Consider the following 22,569-nt stretch of genomic DNA (forward strand, 5'->3'; position numbering starts at 1 on the left):
CCCACCCATACCCCCAATGATAAAGTTCCATTTTATGTTATTTCTTTCATAAATTATGGTTGACGTATATATCACAAAGAACCAATTATACTCTATATAGGTAATATTATTGATCACTGAGGCTTAAACTCATCTATTAGTGACTTTTATGAAAACATTTCATAACACCTCTGCACATTTAAACTCGTCCATGTCTCAACATAGGTGCTTTACCTTTGAAGCAGTTCTAGAAAATTTATCTGAAGAAATAACGCCAGAAGTCAACTTATCACGGCTGTACAACCTATATCAAGCATAATGTGTTGTGTATATGTCAGCACATCTCACGCAATATATATATATATATATATATATATATATATATATATATATATATATATATATATATATATATATATATATATATATATATATATATATATATATATATATATATATATAAACTTGTAATACAGTGTTATATTTTCTGGCTGTAATCATAGAGGGGAAGGTATTTTTTCTGGCAGTATTCATGGAGGGGAAGGTGGCTCAACTCTGATTCAACTTTACACACTGAGTATGCATTGCGTATCTAAATGAATATCTTACCTTAGTTTGTTGTCAATGTTAGTTTGGTGAGTCATTGTATTCAGTCAGATCATAATGCTTTATATGTATATGGTTATGCATTCAGTCAGGTCTTACTGCTTGATATATATTTGGTCATTGTATCCAGTCAGATCATACTGCTTGATATGTGTATAGTCATTGTATTCAGTCAGATCATACTGCTTGATATGTGTATAGTCATTGTATTCAGTCAGATCATAATGCTTTATATGTATATGGTCATTGTATTCAGTCAGATCATACTGCTTGATTTGTATATGGTCATTGTATTCAGTCAGATCGTACTGTTTGATTTGGATATGGTCATTGTATTCAGTCAGATCGTACTGTTTGATTTGGATATGGTCATTGTATTCAGTCAGATCGTACTGTTTGATTTGGATATGGTCATTGTATTCAGTCAGATCGTACTGTTTGATTTGGATATGGTCATTGTATTCAGTCAGATCGTACTGTTTGATTTGGATATGGTCATTGTATTCAGTCAGATCGTACTGTTTGATTTGGATATGGTCATTGTATTCAGTCAGATTGTACTGTTTGATTTGGATATGGTCATTGTATTCAGTCAGATCGTACTGTTTGATTTGGATATGGTCATTGTATTCAGTCAGATCGTACTGTTTGATTTGGATATGGTCATTGTATTCAGTCAGATCGTACTGTTTGATTTGTATATGGTCATTGTATTCAGTCAGATCATACTGTTTGATTTATGTATAACCATTGTATTCAGTCAGATCATACTGCTTGATTTATGTATAGCCATTGTATTCAGCCAGATCATACTGCTTGATTTGTATATGTTGATTTGTGTATTGTCATTGTAGACAGATCATACTGTTTGATTTGGATATGGTCAATGTATTCGATCAGATCATACTGCTTGATTTATGTATGGTCATTGTATTCAGTCAGATCATACTGGTTGATTTGTATATGTTGATTTGTGTATTGTCATTGTAGACAGATCATACTGGTTGATTAGTGTATAGTCACTGTATTCAGTCAGATCTCAGATCATACTGCTTAATTTGTGTATTGTCATTGTATTCATATCATACTGGTTGATTTGTGTATAGTCATTGTATTCACTCAGATCGTACTGCATGATTTGTGCATATAACTGGTTTAGATACAAGGTAACAAATAATGCTGATTATGGGTGATACAAGACAATTTGACATATTTAACGGCGCACCAGCACATAAAAAAGTTATATCAGAGGCATACAACGGGGGGCAATCCAGTCTAGTTTGAGTAGCATTCGAACTGGCACTCTTCTACTGGTTGGTCAGGCAAACCGAACCAATAAGCCATTACGGATACTATTATAAGAAACGAAAAACATTTTCAGATGCCTTTACACAGAAAGTTAAGCGGGAATTGTTGCCACCAATGTCGTCAAATCTAGGTTTACGCTTCAGTAACTTTACTGTTACACCTTAGATTTTACAACAATTAAAGTCTTCTTTCCTTCAGAAAACGTTAATGGAACGCATTAATTTAATACATGGCTATAAAATAGGTCACCGCGATAGATATTTCCAGTTTTTAACAAAGACGACCAAAGGCTTACCCCCAAAATACCTCGTTTGCTCGTTTGATGAGGAAACTGGATGGTGCGATTTCTCACTGAGCCACAATTTAGCCGAATGCAGTGGGTCATTTAGACTCAAGTTCCAGAGGAGTACATACTATAAACTATAGCAACACACACACACTACATATCTTTTACAGAAAATGCACGGGCTTAAAAGTCATAAACCGAACACTTTCTTTTCCGTTTTAATAGAGCTAGAAGCTTACATCATCATAACATGAAAAATGGCAAAAAAATCAAGACAAGAATAATAACAACAAGTAAAACTACGGGTATTGCTCAGATGACAACGAGAGTGGGGATTAGGGTGGATGGCTTAAATTAAGAAAGAATAAAATTTTTTGTTACGTTTGGGATATAGACATCTTACTGAGATATGAAGTTGGTTACTAACTGAAGTGCCTGCCAACAAAAGTATCGAATGATCTAAAATTTAGTTTAAAAAAGACACATCTTTGCTAACTCGGCCTACCCATAAAGTGATTTTTAGCACAGTAGACTGGAGCATCAATTCAAAAAATTGATTCTGTTACAGTCAAAACTTTTCTTAAGAAAATTATACTTATCTCAACTAATTGGATGCATTTTTAAAATTATTTGTCTACTTCCAAGACCAAAAATTACCCGTATTTTATGTCCTCCTTTATGGAGTAGCGCGCGTTGGCAAAATATATAGTCATGCTATTATTAATAAATGAAAAATCTTTTGTCGTGGCTGTTTCGTTTGTTCTCTTTGTCAATGTCCGATGTCTTTAAAATGTTCTTCACAATTTTCACTAGTCACTTCTATCCAAAAACCACGATTGAAGATACAGATCGGATATGTTTTACAGACTTCACAGATAGTCTATATTTGGGCAGAGGCACATCCCTCGTGATTCTCTGGCTAATATTTCAAAGGTCAATGTCACTGGAGCTAAATTTGTGTTTTAAATTCATATAATAAATTCGCATTCTTCAAGTTCCACGCACCCAGTTCGTATCAACTTCCTTTTTGCATTACACTTGAAAAAGGACAGATCGCCATTGAACCTGCGATCGACAGATCAAAGATAAAGGTGACTTAATGGCAAATTTGGTCCATTTTCACCTTTGTAATAGCTACAGTATGTCTGGGAGATTAGCCATTCTTCTTGTGGCTGGACAATAATTTTTGCTAGCATCGGAGTTTGCATCATCATCCGTCTTTGCTCAAAGCTTGCTCATGAGCAAGAAATATTCATAGTGATTGATGGACAACTTGTGTAAAGGTCAAAGGCCGGGGCGCAATTTTGTTAATACTAATCAAACATTGGTCAGAATATTTTCGAGCAAGATTTTGAGCTGGGTAAAGTTTTGTGACGGAGGCACCTGCTTTTGCCTCTTCCTTTTGCCTCTTCTCTAGCCTCAATATCTTTCGTTGTCGGTCGTCTAGCTTTATCACTTTATCCTGGTCAATCGATATGAATGTATAGAGATGTGTGCCATGGGACGTTGAATATTTCTGCTCATCAGGGAGCCAAAAGGGTGAAGGTGAAGTTTACGGGTAAAATAACATTTTGCCAGCAGAGACGATTTTGTATTTTTTTTAAAATTGTTCTCTCTCTCTCTCTCTTCCTCTCTCTCCCTCTCAATATATATATAGACTCATTGGTTATGGCTTTATACTTGTGACCAGAAAGGTGCAGGTGCAGGTTCGATTCTTACTATCGGATCTCTTACTTCCTTCGGCACGATATAACCATCAATGTGTTGTCGTGCAGTAAAACACCAAAAACCAACAAATCTGTCTCTCTTTGTCTTTCTCTCTCTCTCTCTCTCTCTCTCTCTCTCTCTCTCTCTCTCTCTCCAGTAACAAAGTTAATTCTCCACGTAAAGGTGAGCAATCACATGGGATATTTGTACTTTGTTGTTTCAATGAAATTGCGATAAAACAATCACGGCACTATGGATTTCCGAATAAACCGCCAGGGAGAAAATCCTTTGTTACATAGCAACGCTAGAAAAGACAAAAATTGTTTAGTAATAAATATTTGTAATTAATAATACCTCCGAAATATCTGCTTCTAATAAAACTACTATATTTTACACGCCGACAAGCAAGTTAAATTGCTTAAATTTGATTTTAAATTTATTACAATCTTTTGTTTCCTAGGTTGATCTAGGACTAAGTGTCAGGTACTATACATTAAGAGGAACTCTAGTCTTGATAACGTCACTGATCAGTTATCATGCGCGCGCGTCCGAAGTGCAAATAGGAAAACCGCCCTTCATCCCACTGTGATAAGAAACTTTGTGCAGGTGAGTGGTGAATCAATAGCCGCTAGTTTAATTCTATTTTTATTTTTATTCCGTAAATCTAAATAATTTATTTTATTTAATTTTTCTTCTAAGTACATATTTCATTTTGAGAAGTAGATTCAGTACTTTTTTTAAATAGGTTTAAATTTGTCCGTCAATTTGAAACAGAAGGGACCTTGATCATAGCATAGGTGATCGTGTGTGTGTGTGTGTGTGTGTGCGCATGTTTAACACAAAATTTGATTCCTTGAAAGAACATAAAATAATAATTTGCTATTATAGTCTATAAATATTTTGACTGATCTCGGATGATGGTGGTATTGAAATTGGGTGGTATTGGTGTCTTTTTCAAAACGCCCGCATCTCTATTAAGTACCATCACGAATCATCATGTTGTTGGTATTTATCCTCTAGTTTGATTATCGCACACAGCGTGCATTACAATTAACAACATGACACTTAGCGTATCATTTTATAGTTGAATTATTCTTGACCATTGTTGTCGTTGTAATGTATCATTCTACAAATGTATTGCTATTTACCATTGTTGTCGTTGTAATGTATCATTCACAAATATAATATTGTTATTTACTGTTGTCGCTGTAATGTATCATTCTACAGATGTATTAGTATTGTTTAGTGATGTCGTTGTAATGAACTTTAACTCCTTTTTATGCTCGCATCTTATAGTTTCATCTCTCTCTCTCTGTCTGTCTGTCTCTGTATGTCTGCCTGTCTCTCTCTCTTTTTATCTCTCTCCACACAAAAAATGAACGACGGAAGAGTAGCTAAATGACATGTTAGCCTTGTTTATGGCAGTGGAATCAGTTTAAGAAATATATTTAAAATACAAGCAGCAAAATTTATTCGCAAAGCACATAATCATCTTTTTTTAAAAAGAAAAATATTGTGTTGGCACAAAAAGAGGTAAAATCGAAAGACTATGTCAGATCAACGTATACCGTTAGAGCTCATATTTGGGCTTTTTTCCAGACCAATAAAAGTGAATAGTACAAAAGTAAAGCCCTTTACAACTCGTCGGGTACAAGATTTAGAAAAAAATAATACAATTGTTCCAAATATCTAGAGCAAACAAAATTTATCTCAAAGTGTTAATATTTAAATGCTTTAAACTAACTGTGCAGCAAAACGCTCGTTAGGCGTCACTAAGCACACAACAGTTAGGAAATTTAGAAATAAATGGGGTTTTTTTGAGGGGTGGGTGGATTAACGCCATATTTCTCAGCGCCGATAGGCTATACATGGCGGAAAGTATATTTGATGGAGGAAGAACCCAGGAAAACCCGGCTAAGAACTAACCACTCAAGAGAAGCTACTGGTAGTTTTCTCACACACTCACATTGGTCGAGCCCGAGACTCGAACCTACGCGGACAAAGGTGAGATGACAGTGATCAGTAAAGACATGATCTTTAGATCACTCGGCCACCTGTGGCCCCAAGTATAAGTAAATGAACGGATAAGTATATATATATATATATATATATATATATATATATATATATATATATAATTAACGGAAACATTTAAATCTCTATGTAAAATTGTTTTTCACTTGATAGTATATAAAACTCATCACGTTTATTCACTATTAGCAAGTTAACAAAGCAGTTAACTTTTCAGAGGAACGGTCACCCATATACTCGTGCTGCTCTTTATCAGTAAGGTGTTCAGGAAATAAAACCCTTGATATCACCTGTGCCATTAGTACGAAACGCCTGATAAAGTTGTATGAGTCATAAAATGTCACAGCGCGAAGTCTGATAATAACCCTGTATAAAATAATCATTCCTTTTGAATGAATGACCACTTTCATATATATCTATTGGTATATCTGTCAAATTCATTCGTCATTTAGTCAATATATTTTTTCTTTTTGTTCGATAAATTGTCAACAAATGCATGTACAAAGAACTCGAGTTGTCGACATTGGAATGACCTAAATAGCCCTTAGATGTTAATTGAATTGGGCTGGGCTTCTGTTTATATTCAAATAATTGCTGATATGAAGAGAAATTAAAAGGCATCCAAGACCATTGGTTGTTGTCTGACGGTATGTTTTTATTACAGTCGCTCAAATTGTATCTAATAGTTAATGTCGATTTTTGAACTTTAAGCAAAGCTATAAAAAAAAAGCATCAGTATTCATAATTTCTTATTTCAAAAAGTGAAACGTTTATTTTCACAACAGAAATGAAGAATATATCTCATGGTTTGCAGTAGCCAATAGGGGAATTTTAATTGGTTCTCCTTATTTTCCCGTTTTTCCACTTCCGCTTTTCCTTTGTTTCTGCCACTGTATATCTGTTCGTTTTAGCTTTTATGCTTGTTTTCACATACGTGAAGTTATTTTGTTTACGTATGTGAAACATAATTTTACATCGGTTACTTGTTTGTTAATAATTTCACATATGAGGAAAACGAATTACGTGCGAACAGTACCCTTGCATATGAGAAAAAGAATTTCACTTACGTACAAAATGATTTATTTCACATGCGTGAAAATCTCTTTCTCGGACGTGAAATTCCTTTCAATATTTGAAATATATTATCAATTTTACATTTGCAGAAAAGAATTTTGAATGTGTGGAAAAAAATTTCAGCTGTGATAAAGAATGTCAAGTAAATATAATAAGTCTTTATTTCACATACGTAAAAATCTTTTTCACGTACATGAAATAGTTTTACACAAACGTTATTTTTTTTACATGTCTGTAAATCTTCACCACGTATGTGAAAACAATTCACATTTGCAAAATAGTTTTTCACATACGTGAATTGAATTATTTGTTTACATAGGTAGAAAAAGAATTTTATATAGGTACAAAAGATTATTTCACAGATTTGAAATTCATTTTTTCATATGTGAAACGCTTGTCACTTGTTTGAAGAAGAATTATTTATATGTGAAATAAATTATTTATCCTGCATGTATAATAATGAATTTGACATGTGTGAAAAAGTAATTTATGCGCGTGAAATAGAAGTTCGTAATAAGCCTTTATTTCGCATGAGTAAAATTATTTTTCACATATGTGAAATAGAATTTATGCTAATCGGCTTGCCATAGTCCGCGTCATCGAGGCACAAAATGAGACTGTGTTTGAGAAAAAATTTTGATAACTGTGCCCCTGTGTAGAGTTTAGTGTGATGAATCATATGCAAACACCCGCCCAATAACTTCAGCTTGGATGAAAGATATAGCAACCGCAAGTCCTATGTTGCTGCTACGTCAAGTATACAATGTTACTCTTAGACTTTGAGGCGCCTTGCATGATGGGATGGGGGGGGGGGGGGGGTAAATAACGTCAGTAAAGGCGTTTGTATTACAGGCCAATGCGGCTACAGTTCAGTGGTCGTGTTGATATATAAACCGGGAAAAAGTCGTTTTCGCTCCGCATTCCGACGCTTGAAGATCGTTTTCGCCCCTGCCGTTCCATCACGGAGGTCGACCGGTGATATATATATATATATATATATATATATATATATATATATATATATATATATATATATATATATATATATATATTACGTGTTGCCGACTTACAACTCAACAACTATATAGCACAGTTCGACTACCATCGCAGTATTGGGGCAAATGTACGTGGTTTAAAGAAGGGTCAGCTGATAGGCGTGAAGAAAAATAAGATGTATACGCCTTCATTGTGCAATCACAAGTAAGAAAAAAAATCACCCCACGAAGGGTGATGCAGGTTTTGTGGAAAGGGAACAACGTCCAGGTATGCAGTTTGTTAATGTTGTGGTGGCGCTTGTATAAGAGTTAAACCCTGAAGAAAGGCTAAGAAGAAAAGCAAACTATTGTTGGAGGAGATATTGTGCCTAGCTTTTATGTGAAGAAAGCATATATATCTAATTGCGTGTGCTCATTGACAGGGCCAACAAGATGGGGAAGTCAACTGGGGATATATCCCCAGGGCCCTGACCCGTAGTAGGGCCCGGGCAGAACAACACTTGTTAATTTTAAAACAGAAACATTTTGTTTGAACTTGAACTAGGAGAAACCCAGGTGTTTCTTACCCCAGGGTACGTGATCGCTCTCTACGGCCCTGCTCTTTGGCAGCTGCTCCTGGTGGTAGACAATATCATACTCGAGAGCGAGTAAGCGGCTGCTTGGTTGGGCAGCTCTTGATGACACGGCCATAGTCATTGAAAGTCAGCTCAAACGTGAGCCTGTCCGAGAGTGATGCCTAATAAAATGGCAGATGGACGGTCAGGAGCTCGAAGTCAAGTTGTATGTAAAACATGTTGCCAAACATGTTCAACATGGTCTTGTCTCGATGGGTGGTTACCACAGCGTTTCCATCTATATTAACGTTTTTGATACATCGGTAAACCATGTTTGTCATCTCCTTTGTCCGTCAGCCATATAACTTGTACACACCATAGGCATCCGATTCATCAGTTGTTAAAGCTCATTACCACCAAGCGTTAAGCAAGGTCAACAACCTACATCACGGGAAGTAATGCATTGATGTAAGTTTGAGCCGCCATATTTGACTGAACTGTCGATGCGTGGTAAGTTTATTTAATGTATGCGTATTTTTAAGTTTTGATATAAAAATATCAAGCGCACCAAAGTCAGCATCTTCTCAGAGTAGTATCGCTTTTAAATATTTGTCCCAAGCGCTGCCGATGACTTCAACACTTCAATCGATGATCGGTTTAGGTGTTTGAAGAAATTATACGTCATAAATAGCGTCACGACAATTATAGTTCTTGTTCCTTTGTCGTTAGGGGGCGCCTTGCACACCTGAACGGATCCAGTTTTGTTTCCATAGCTTGGCATTGTGTGCTAGCTCTTGGTCGTAACTCACAGATTGTACGGCAGTAACGCTGGCGCGTTCTTAGAAAATACGAAATAAAAATGAACATTCATAAACCCGACAAAGTATCGAGGCCTTAGTGATGAACAGGGCCGTAGAGAGCGATCACGGACCCTGGGGTAAGAAACACCCGGGTCTCTCCTAGTTCTTGTTCAAACAACATTTTTCTTTTATAAAATTAAAAAAAAGTGTTGTTCGGCCCGGGCCTCCTTGCAAGGCTATAAATGGCCGGCCATAACAATGATCCAAAGGAGCTGCGCGTGCTTCAGGACGTCCTGAGCACTGCAGCTGGTGGATCATTTAGGCTGCTTCCTACCTGGGAGATACTGGGGTTAAAGGAGCAACAAAAGCAAAAGCGCAGCGAAACAGCCAATAACAGTGTAAAAATACACCAACTGGAACGAATCGTAAACGACATCAATGAAGGGTTACAAATAGTACAAGACTATGAGGAAAATCATCAACTGCTGACTGAGCGTGCAGGGTATCAAGATGAAATAAAAAGTTAAGAGGAAGCCAACTGCATTCTTCAGGGCTGCTACTCTCAGCTGGACCGCACACATGATCTCATCTCCAAATGGCTAACAAAAATGTACTTTTAATCGATCGCCTGCTCGTACTCTTCCTGTAGCAAGACCTTTCAGTCGTGTCCATCCTAACCACTGCTGACATTGGATGGCTGAAGGGTAAATATTGATTTTTGTTGTTGCTCTTGTTAGATTTGATATGTCCGCGAATGACTGGGCGCCGCTAAAACCGCGTTAAATGTAAAAATGTGGAACCTGCAATTATTCTAGCCACCACATCTAAATTGTTTTCTTCATGTTCCTCGGCCACCATAAAGTCGGCGGGATCAGCCGGCTTTAGTGTCTGCGTTTCGCCAAAACCTTGTTCCGGCTGTGTCATGCTTATAAGCCCGATTTTTCGCCGCCTGCACGAGAGAGGCCTCGGGCGCACCTAAAGGTCAACGTTGACAGAAACATTATTTACCTCTTGTGATTTACATCATTCCAGCCCCAGGGATAAGAAACTGCTTGTTGTAACCAGAACAACTGCCAATGCCCATTTCCATGCCTGATTATTGGACCATGTAAAGGCCAGCACCAACGGTATAATCTAGTCTGCTTTCTGGTACGTCAAGTGCTGGATGATAACGTCTTTATAGCTCGGGTGCGTTGTAAGCACTTTTAACCGCCATTTCTGTGGTAAGAGTAATACATTGTTTTTGCACTGAACACCCCCGGTGCCTTCAACGCTCATCATATGAACCTGCGATCGTTGGACAGTCATAACAAAGATACGAGTGCTGTCATTGATTCTTATTTTCCCAGCCTATGCAAATCTTATAGTTGATGCTTGGATAAAGTCCAGCCATCCATTACACTGACTGTCTGATCAGTCCTGATCATGGTGGCTAACAACATGACCTTTAGGCCAAAACGGATCAACGTCATTCTCGCTCATAGTCGACCTTGAAATATTACGTTTTGAAAAGTAAAGATATCCAAGAAAGTAGATGGTGGTGCTATCACGTGTTATTAGCACATTGCGAAAGTCATTAGTAGGATCAGCTTCCTACCTCCTTCACAAATTTTCGTACGCTTCCATGTCAAGTGTATTGTCGTTCCGTTTCCAAGATGAATTTCATGGAAAGGCAACCACTAGCTTATTTAGGATGCTAAACGCTTGAAACTATAGATGATAAATGTCAATCGCTTTGGCAAAGTTAAGGGGTTTATTCAAACAGTCATTTATGCCAGGGTCACAGTGGCCTAACGCACACCAAAAGTGAGCCCCCGCCCCTTTTCCAGGTTTTCGTCGATGACGTCATCATGCAGAAAGCCTATTGGTTGATTGGTGGAGCAGGCCTCTTTATCCGCCACTGATTCTTCTTTACGTGCATTCTTTAAAAGAATATAGCGGGGCACAGTTGTCGGGGGATGGGGCTATATAAATACTTTTAAAAAAAATTACAAAATGTGAATGACTTTTCGTTAAGAAGAAAACTCCCAAACTTATGTTACGTGTCCAGTGGAGCGTAAGGTACAATTTTTTTTTATGAAGGGTCATCCAATACAAAGAAGCAAATGAACAGACAGGCAACAAACACTAAATAACAATACTTCTTCAGCACCACCAACCAACCCATAAATTCATCCATTTATTTATTCATCCATCTATCCATACTTATGTAACAGTATATGACGTACTCATACTCATACATCTAAGCATATTCTTTTTATTTAATTGTTATTTCCCAGGTCCTGTAAATAGAAAAGAGCCGAAGAATGAAGGTGACAATCATATTTCTTCTAGTCAGCTTATTCCTGGGTAGGTGACTGTGTCGTGATCTCGTGTATGTAGATACATCTATATATCCAACCAAACATATATACAGTCACACATACGAATGAATGAACAAAATAGTTCACCCATCTTTTCATCACCATGTCGGCAATGTTTATAATGGAAATGTTCAAATTACTACTATTAGAAAGTGGATGCATCAAAATAAAGTTAAATAATAAAAATTAATAATAATAATAATAATAATAATTCAGTAATTTATGCCACTGGCCCATATTACAAAATACAATACAAGTAAATACAGTATGCGACATGGTGTACAGAAATTAAATGTGGTTTTCAACATGAGTATACATACATAATTCCCTCTAAATAAGTTATTCTCAACGCATGATAGTCTATAAATCATGGCTAGTATATTTGGTGTAGGAGGAACTCGGGGAAACCCCCGCTAAGAACCACCGACCCACGGGAAGCTACTGGCAGTTCTTTCACATACCCACATACTCCCGAGACTCGAACCCACGGGGAGAAAGGTGAGATGGCAGTGATTGGTAAAGGGGAGCGCTTAATACCACTATGCCACCCGGGACTCCACGAATGTTTTTTTGCGACTACTCATATAGATTTTAGTGGATTGCTGTGAAACAGTAGATATTACGGTTATCACCAAAAGACATGCATTGTTGACCATACGTTTTATGTTTAGAAGAGCTAACGCTTTTATTTCTCTATGGACTCATCTCCATCTTAGGGTAGCGGTGGGAAGCTGGAGAGGCAAGGTATATTGACGTGAACGAACTGTTCATCATTCGTCTTGTTTAAAGAGGAGGGCCTACATTTTAACGGCACGTATTATCAAAAGATCCGTTTTAGTGTTGAGTTGCTATTTTGAAGAAAAAATTAATAATGAACTTGTACAGTGGAATATCTCACGTGTATAAATACGTTTATAGTGTACCAATTAAATTTAAAGTTTAACTCCTTGTATCTATATACGTGGTATTTAAAAATAACATGGATTAACAATATAGCAGAAGAAAAAACACAAACATACGCACACAGATGATCCCGTTTTTGTCAAAGATAAAAGTATACCCCAAAAGCAACATGACATAACGGCACCGTGCAGCAAATCTGAAAATTAAAAAAAAAAACACAAAAAAACAAACAACAACAAACAAACAAAACACCGGACAAATGATTACGAGATCTACGATCTACGGATCCCTTTTTCATGCTGGACGAGACAAGCAGAGAACAATTGCAAACACACAAACGTACACGAAATGTGTATTTGCATACTCTTTTACTACGGTGAAACAAAACTCGAGCAAGCTAGCACTTATACATAAAGAAATAAAATGGAGTACAATTAATAATTCTACAAGCATTATTTACAGCTGCTAGAGAGAGAGAGAGAGACAGAGAGAGAGGCTTAACTTGTATTCAATTTATATTTAAATATTTAAATACAGCATTTTCACTCAAATGCGCACCTAGCAGAAGCTTCTTCGCTGAAACCAATGAAAATTGTGTTATTCCTTCAGATGTATGTTCGAGTCAAACTACAAGGAACACTGCAGCAACATCGGCAAATGGAAGCACTAATAAAGCCTCGACGGCAAACAGTACCATTGCCATGACAACTAGCAGCAGTAACTTCACCGGCCATGCAAGTGGCAATACTACCATCAACACCATTCCTGCAAGTGGCAGTATCATCACCACGACTTCGGTATGTATACAGTTCCATACATATAAAATATTAGCGACCGGTGTGGGCTGTTAAGTTATGACACACACACACACACACACACACACACACACACACACACACACACACATATATGTACCTATCATCTAGTTCTGGTGCACCAGCGTCCTAAACCACAGCCTCGTACTAGGCTAGAAAAACCTGTCTACAAGCAGTTAGCTTCTGAGACATTGATCATTCATATATATATATATATATATATATATATATATATATATATATATATATATATATATATATATATATATATATATATATATATATATATATATATATATATATATAATTCATAATTCAACTTTCAGTCGATTTGTGCATATTTAAAGAAGTAGTTCACATATATATGTTTATATTTTACAAATTTATACTTCAGCATTTACTGAATATATTCATATTTAAAGTAGTTCACAGAGCTGTTTCGTAAGAATAATTTTTCAAGCAGTAGACTATATCTGCAGAGCAGCTGTTTCAGAAGATTAATGTTTTCAAATAGATTACTCTAGTCATACATTCTTTGATAAATAGTGACATTTGGTATTTTAACGGAAAAATCCTTTATCTCTGAATTGAGAATCAGACTGGGATCCATGTTTGCTGGCAAAATAACCTATACAGTTTATAAAGTTTAGTTATTTATGGTTAAGTGCCATAAAAAGCTATGAGTGATGACGTATTGACATTTAATCATACATTTCACTATTATGTTATTGCTTGCATTCATATGAGGCGCCGTAGCGGACAAAAGCTAGTCCAATGAGAAAGTTGCAGTTGAAATTTCGATGTCATATGTCGAGAAATCCAATATCACGCGTTGTATCAAATTGCATGTCTTTAAATTTTCATTTTCTAGATCGATATTTTAGATTTTTGTGATGAATTATAGAGTGGAGATTTAAAGTTCTATTTCCTATGACGACTTTTTGCAGTGTATCTTTTGAATTACACAGCAGTGGTTCAAATTCCAATATCATATGTCGAGAATCCCCAATTGACACGTTGCATGTAACTGTTTGTGATGAAAGTTCATTTCATATGTCCAGTATGTAGATTTCAGGTGTTGAATTAAACAGCAACGAGAAGCAGCCTCCTTGTTTAAAAATAAGACGGTCCATTCATGAGTGTGACCTCTAGCGAAGAAATTCATAGCAATTCTCGACCTGTGAATGGTAACTTTCAAACTGTAAATGCGTGAAATGTAATGGCGCCTCATAATTGAATACACAAATGATGTATCTTAATACTCGATATTATTTTGAATTGTGAAATTGGACCTTGTGTAATGTTACTTTTAACACTAACACATCATTTCACCACATACAAATAACTATTCTGACAAGCACAATAAAATATCCAACCACCGCTGTGTAATTCAACAGATACAATCTAAAAACTTAACATATAAAATGGAACTTTCAACAAAATCAATGTGATTCAACATGTTAAATTGAAACTCTCGACATATGACATCAGAATTTCAACAACCGCCATGTAATTTACAATATACAATGTAAACACTCGACATTGGACTCCGAATTTTTAACCAGTGCTGTATAATTCAGTAGATGAAATCTAAATACTCATCATGTGAAATGGAACTTTCAATATAAACTCTTTGAACCAGTACGTACATTAGGAATTCTCGAAGTATGACATTGAAATTTCATCCACCGCCGTGTAATTCAAACGACACAATCTAAAACCTCGCCATAGAAAATATAACTTTCAGCTACTATTGTTTAATTCAACATATGCAATCTAAAATTTCGACCTAGAAAATTGAACTTTAAGGACAAGCATTTTTGATACAACACGTGAAATTGGAATTCTGGACATATGACCTTAAAATTTCAACGGCAACATTCTGATTGTACTACCTTTTGTCCGCTACGGCGCCTCATACATTCAGGCAATTAGATACTGCTGGTTAGATTCGTTGGCTCGTTTAAAGAACCGATTCACTCGTTGTTTATCCCTTTATATCCTCCTCCTAGATTGGCAGTTTTATTTCAAACTAAAGACTAAATATTTATCACAAATAACACATTAACATTTATCCCTCAATTTTTCCAGATTGATCTCGATATAGGTTATAAATACAGTACTCAGGTTTTAAAGGAGGAATGCATAATAAAAATAAAGTAAACCAAATGTTTTCACTTACTAGGAGCTAGGCCACAATACCATATTGACGTAGCAGGTATGTCGTGGAAGTAGCAACAGGTTCCAAATGACTTCAGTTGCAGATAGGTGCTGTCGTGTTGTCCAGCGATGGTGTGCAGAGTTTGAGCGGGAAATAAGATCGAGTTAAATTCATGATTATTTTACTTCTAAACGTGTTTAACATGATCAAATAAAAACTGTTATCAAAGTTACATTTTTCTACTACAGAAAATTCCAGAAGAACCAGCGTTAACGTGAATATGACGTTAATTGAAGTGAATAATGGGTAGAACTATATCTAAGTGGCATTTGATTATTTTCCAATCGTGTAATCTTTTGGTTGTTGTATATCGCTATAAAATTGTAATTAATGCCAAGACACATATATTTAATTATGGTTTTATACAGTGATTTATTGGTCTTCATCACTCACGTCATCACGTTTTCGAATATGACAGACAATGATAATAATAATGTTCGTCCATCAAGTCGATGAGGACCACTTTAGTCTTTCAGTCTTATAGTGGGGACGAATGAGATGTGGGTGCGTAGGTGGCTGAAGGGACCGATGTGCGCCCGGAATGTTCTATGGCATACTGGACAGGGGATGGTAGCAACGCCGGTCTTCGGTTAAAGGCTCGGGATTTCCTGGCCTGCCTCCGTTGTTCTGTTGCGACTGTTCAGCTTCAGCACCTTTACTGATGGAGGAGCGCCACACGACCCTATCCTGGGTAGTCTGCTCCCACGTGTAATAGTTAATGCCAAAGTTCTTCAATAACGTCTTCAGGTCTTCAGGGTGTCCTTATGTCGTTTTCTCTGGCCTCCTCTGTTGCGTTTTCCTTGTTCAAGCTCGCCTTAAAGAGCTTTTGTTTTGGAAGCTGGTGTCTGGCATGCGAGCTACGTAGCCTGCCCATCGCACCTGTGATTACATTAGGATGGTGTATGTACTGGGCAGGCTTGCTTGGACAAGGACCTCAGTATCCGGGATCCTGTCTTGTCACTTCATGTTGATTAGTCTTCTGAGGCAAGTTGTATAGAAGAGGTTCAACTTCTTCGCATGGCGCTGGAATAATGTTCAGGTTTCGCAGGCGCATAATAGCGTAGGGAGTACTATCGTTCTGTACACCTTCAGCTTTGTCTATAGACTTATGCCTTTCTGTTACAGACATTTGTGTATAATCTGCCAAAGCCTGCGCTGGCCTTTTCAATCCTCGCATTAACTTCGTCATCGATTACGACGTTCTGGGACAAAGTGTTTCCAAGATACGTGAACCTGTTCACTGCGCTCAGTTTGTAGCCTTTGACTGATATTTCAACAGAACACGGCTTTGCTGGGGCTGGATGATACATTACTTCATTCTTGTTTGTGTTAGTCGTAAGGCCAAAATTTGTGCAAGCACCCGAGAACTTGTTGTCGCTGCGTTGCGTGTCAGCTTCAGAGCCAGCGTTGAGGGTGCAGTCATCAGCAAATAGAAAATCTCTCTGACGATATCTGTTTTGACCTTAATTTTTGCTTGGAGCCTCCTGAGGTTGAACAGTTTGCCACTAATTCGGTATCTGAAGCCGATTCCCACATCACCGTCTCTGAAGGCATCAGTAAGCATGGCTGAGATCATGAGACTGAAATGTGTTGGCGCCAGAACATAGCCTTGTTTCACTCCTTTTGAGACAGGAACGGGATCTTATGTCTCACGATTGTCCCGGACTCTAGCTTTCATACCGTCGTGAAATTACTGAACCATGGTGATCAATTTCCTTTCGCATCCGTTCTTGGCCATGATCTTCGACATGCCCTCTATACTAAATGTGTCGAAGGCCTTGATCAGGTCTACATAGGTTGAGGAAAGGTCATCATTCTGCTCCTGGCTCTTCTATTGCAACTGCCTAGCAGTAAACACTATGTCAATGGTTCCACGCTCCTTCCGGAATCCACAATGGCTTTCTGGTAGGAGTCCATGGTGAAGGTGCGATGTGAGACGGTTGAGGAGAATCCTGGCGAGTATCTGCCTCGAATGGGGAGCAAAGATATACCTCGGTAGTTGTCACAGGCCCCATGGTTTCCTTTGCTCTTATACATGCGTATAATAGTAGAGATTTTAAATTCCAGTGGGATCGTCTCTTTTTGCAACATGAGCTGAAACAACTGATTGAAATTTTCAGTCAGAGCTGCACCGCCTTTCTTGTATATCTCTGAGAGAGCAGACGTATTGCTTTTGTGGTTTCTAACAGTGTTGGTGGGTTATCCAGTGATTCAATGACTGGCACTTGTGGCAGACGATCAATGGCTTTATCACTGACGTTGGGTGGTTCAGGATGCAGTTGAAGTGCTCAGCCCACCTTATGATATCTTCTTTATGTCTGTGATCATTATGTTCCCATCGGCACTAAAAAGAGGGGGTGATCCTGATGATGACGGGCCTTACACTTCATTCATCGCATCATATAACCTCTTCAGATCATAGGTGTCAGCTTAGCTTTGGATCTCATCAGTTTTGTTACCCAGCCAAAAGACCTGCATTGGATTTTCTGTTGAACAGTCCTACGGATGTTATTGAAGGCATCTTTCTATGAGGTGGACTTTGTATCATTTAGGTATGCTTTGTGGAGGCGATGTTATTCACTGTTATTCACTCAACAACTGCCTGATGTCGTCGCAATTCTCATCAAACCAGCTCTTGTGTTTTCTGGAGGAGGGTCCTAAGATCTCTGTAGCGGTGTTGTAAACCAGTTCTCTAAGGGTCGCCCAGGCGCCTCCACATTATGGGTGTCCAGAGGGGTGGATTGAAGACGGTTTTATAGAGTGATGACAGAAGTGGTTTTGGAGTTGGAGTTCTTCAGCTTTGCGATGTTCAGCATGACGGGCAATCAGGGGCCATAACTCCTGTAAGTCACTCATGGTCTCATCGGTCTGAAGCTACATGGTTCATAACCAACAAAATGTGGTGAAACTTTGTTGGAGAAACCAATATCAAGAGGACAATATCTATCAGGTGGCCATATCTCTTCTAAACGAGACATAACCCATATAATGCATGCATGTTCCATGAGACAATATTCATACCGAATTGTATCAGCATATGTTGAATGGTTCTTGAGCTATACCAGTTACAAACAACACACTGTGAAAATACGAATTTAATTGTCCAGGGTCATAACTATGTTCCAAATGTTTTTGACGAGAGAAAGCCCATACAAGGCGCGTGTAGGTCTATTAGATATTGTATACATACATTTGCACTAGAATATGTTGAATGGTTGGCGAGGTTTGCTGAATACACGGAAATGCTAAAGTGGAGAGATAATATGATGGGAAAGGGAAGACAACGCCTTCAAATTTGGACCTGAAAAGAGTAACCTTTAAATGGCACATCCACAATAATGGGTAATTCAACTACCAAACGGCATTCAGCTATGTGAAATGCTTGCTGAACTCTGCTGGCTACCAGAAATGTAAGCGGAAGGACGGACAGAAAGGTGATTTACAATAGCGTTGTCGCATATCGGTGAATACAAATCGCGATGTGTCTTAAGTTCTGGTAGAAAGAAGGCACTCATTGTGATATTTTCGTGTTTAAAAAAATGATCAACTCAGAAAAAAGGAAAATTTCTTTTTTGTTTTTGTTTTCGGCCTTTAGCTTCTTTGTTGCAGACATACCAGAAAAGACTTAATTGAAATGAGCGGTGGAAACTGCCGAACGCTGTCTTATTTGAATTCCGACTCCGGGGGACAAATTACACTAAATGCTTCTTTCCAACTCATGAGATCCATTATCCATTGTCATCTGGCATAAAGGACACCAGAAATAATATGTATGGCTAGTCGTTCAGTCCAGTTTACTTGATTAATGTAACTAACTTAACATAACTTTTGTAACTAATCTTGGATTATATCCGATTGAAGTTAGTACGTATAGCTTAGTATTTCCTGATCAGAGTATTGTCCCTGTTCTCTTTGAATAAAAAAATATTTTCGCTCACGCACCATTCCGACAGAATTGGTAATAATTGCTCTGTCATGATTGAACGAACTATTTATGCTCCATATTTTATGGATAATCCTACATTACTTCATTTGGTTTTAAATCTTGATCAGTGGATGACTCCGTAGCGAGATCAATTCCTATCCATCTAAAGGGGCTACTGGCTTTCAATATAATAGCATGAGTTTCTTTCATGAACACATGGGAATTTATCGTGTATTTGTATCATATCACTAAGATATACAAGAAACCATCTTGACAAGTAGTTTTATCCTCTGAGAAGTGATTGGTCTCGTACGTATCTCCTTAACAATAAAGGGCACAGTTGCATCATCTATTTGTTTACAAGAACAGCAAAAACGTCAACATCACCTTACTTTTTTTCACAAAACTTGAGTGAAAACGATTGAGAAGTTTTCTTTTTTAAGCCTTCAACACAATTTTTGTGTACGTTTTTCTCTGCTTCAGAAAGAGCATTTGATCTTTTAAGAAAAATCGTGATTCCTTTGAATCAATCGATTTATGGTAATTGTTGTTGATATTGTTATCTACTACTACTACTACTACTACTATTACTACTACTACTACTACTATTATTATTATTATTATTATTATTATTATTAATGCAACATCGTAAACATTTATACATTTAATATCTGTACTCCTTTTCTCTTCTGCCTAAAGATGAGAAGAAATAATTTCTTGATACTGACAGTTAAAGCACAATGAAAGTAACATTAATATAAGGAATAAATATACGTGCGACGTAAAAAAAAGTTCTTTACAAACCTGAATCAAAGAAATTACTTTCCTCATGTTCTGCTGAGATAAAAAGATCCTCAGTTTAATATAAAAAAGAAAAAAACTCTTGAATTTTCTGCTGTTTTGCATTTACGAAAACCACGACAAAAAATAAATGCTGTAAGAAAACTCGTGATCAGATAAATATAAAATATATCGAAGTAAGCAAATTTATCAGACCATTGTTATGATGAAAAAATGCTTATGTGTACAACATAATTACATATGATGAGAGGAAGTACTTCCGTTTTGTACATTTAACAAATAAGAAAGATATTATTGATATAGCAAGATTTTCTTGGAACGCTCTTTTTCTGCCAACCTTGTTTTCGTTTCCAAAATTCCATGATTGTTACTAAAGAAATAGAATAGCGGATCCACATGACATGGTATAACGGTTTTGTATGAATATATATGCTTCATCGTTGGAAAAACATGACTAAATTCAATGACTTTCTACCTATCACCAGTAGTTATTCTCTAAATTCATGTTTCATAAAGTTTCATGACTGTAAATGAAAAAGTTTCAGATGAATCTAGCGAAATCCCAAATAAATTGGATCTGTTGCCAATGGAAACAATTAAATAACAACGCATGCGTGGCACATGATTTGTAGGTGAGACAAAACAGATGTAATTATTGCATTACATTCTTTAGAACCTGAGAAAAAGATTATGTCCAAACATAATGACCCTTAGCAAAGGCAAACATAATATATTTTAGATATCTGTGATTCCGTTCTTAGAAATATGTTGTAATTTTCTTTAATAATAGAAGTGTGAATATTTAGATCAAGTCATTAATTCCATTGATGGACTGGAACCTTTCGAAATGATCATGTGTAATACCTATATGTACCACTTTTCATGATAACAATCTAATTTTTAAACTGATGTATTATCGATAATATAATTAAAGCAATGATTCCTCTACACGACGTGTAAACATTTTCGTATTATACGAACCTTTGAGAACATTCTCTTCTACTATACCAAAATCAGGTACATACAAATATTTTTTTTTTTTAAAGCCATATCGTATCGATTTACATTAATGGCATACTATTTCACTCATGGACATGATATTTAAAGTTGTCGATTTATAATTCTAATGCTTGTTAACATCTGAAATAATCATTTACAGATTCCAGATAAAGGTGCATAAGAAAGGCTTCTTTCTTTCAGTCTTATTTAGGAACGGTGTTTTCTGCTTTATAAACTCGAACAAAGATAGAGTTTGGAAACCGGAGTTAGTTGGTTTCTTACCCAAACAAATGACAAAACATTTGGGTCCTAACTGTAACAATTCAATTGATTTTTAGGTCGAATCAATTGAAGTTATATCGATTGTACTCTTGTTGGCTTCATCTATAAATCATGCTTTTAAAACTGATCGCAAAACTGGTTTTCATTTCCAGAAATCAAGAGGTTCCAACCATGCATGCATGCCACCGTTTCTTGCCTTCATGTCCGTTGTCGGATTCCTCCTGCTTTGAAGTTAAATAGTGAGCACTTCTGACATTCCGTGGGGATGAATATTTTAATGAACAAATATATCGATCTATTGGATTTATGTGCTCTGTCACAATTAACGTTTGTCACTTGAAAAATTGTATTTTATATAATAGAAAAGCTAATGTAATTTCTAGCTTTTTAACAGTCTGTAAGTGTTCATTCTAGAAATGGAGAAAGGTGATATGTCCAACATTAGTAATATTTATAGCAGTCATTGATCTTTTTATTTGTATGTCTTAGGAGAGCTATCATTGATTAACCTTGTTAAAATAAATAAACAATAAAAACAAACAACACAAAACAAAACAAACCAAACCAAAACAAGATTTCGAAAATGCATCCATCTGGAAAGCATAGTTTATGAAATATTTCCTGTAATTGTAGGAAGTGTCCGTATCAGTTTGCGTTTCAATCCACGCTTCCGGAAATAAACAAAGACAAATCTGGATTCTTGCATCAATGGGTAAAATAAGTAGGAAGGTGAGACTCGAATTACACGCAGCATATCCGTAACCTTTTGTTACGGCGAACCTTGTTTAATGCTGTTTGTTTCATATGACCTTTTAACTTAAGACGAAGAGGGTTAAAGTCTGGTTGGGATGGGGATAGAGGGGAAAGCTAATAGGATGGGAATATGGGTGGCAGGGCTATGGATCGTCTATCTAAGCACT

The 22,569-nt window shown here is 36.8% G+C and overlaps 1 protein-coding gene across 2 annotated transcripts; it reads left to right on the top strand.

Moving 5' to 3' along the window:
• Positions 1 to 3,643: 3,643 nt before the first annotated feature.
• On the top strand, positions 3,644 to 22,466 carry LOC149803759 (uncharacterized). Of its 2 annotated transcripts, none has more exons than XM_089953532.1 (4): positions 3,644 to 3,737; positions 11,620 to 11,689; positions 13,216 to 13,403; positions 21,802 to 22,466. In XM_089953532.1, exons 1-3 carry the CDS (start codon positions 3,659 to 3,661, stop codon positions 13,274 to 13,276), a joined length of 210 nt encoding a protein of 69 aa, XP_089809658.1. In that variant the 5' UTR covers positions 3,644 to 3,658; the 3' UTR covers positions 13,277 to 13,403; positions 21,802 to 22,466. The 2 variants fall into 2 exon arrangements, with proteins under 2 accessions (XP_089809658.1, XP_089809657.1); XM_089953531.1 differs by lacking the exon at positions 3,644 to 3,737 and adding an exon at positions 4,408 to 4,492.
• The last annotated feature ends 103 nt before the right edge of the window (positions 22,467 to 22,569 follow it).

This window comes from Sinohyriopsis cumingii, chromosome 3 (genome assembly GCF_028554795.1).
Source record: "Sinohyriopsis cumingii isolate HCF-2022 chromosome 3, ASM2855479v2, whole genome shotgun sequence".
Classification (NCBI taxonomy): domain Eukaryota; kingdom Metazoa; phylum Mollusca; class Bivalvia; order Unionida; family Unionidae; genus Sinohyriopsis; species Sinohyriopsis cumingii.

What these genes read in the sequence shown, in the direction of transcription:
- LOC149803759 (XM_089953531.1), top strand. Translation starts at nt 11,647, where the DNA reads ATGAAGGTGACAATCATATTTCTTCTAGTCAGCTTATTCCTGG. An exon ending in TCTAGTCAGCTTATTCCTGG is followed by an intron (nt 11,690 to 13,215) that starts GTAGGTGACTGT and finishes TTATTCCTTCAG; the next exon opens with ATGTATGTTCGAGTCAAACT. An exon ending in GTATCATCACCACGACTTCG is followed by an intron (nt 13,404 to 21,801) that starts GTATGTATACAG and finishes TTTCATTTCCAG; the next exon opens with AAATCAAGAGGTTCCAACCA.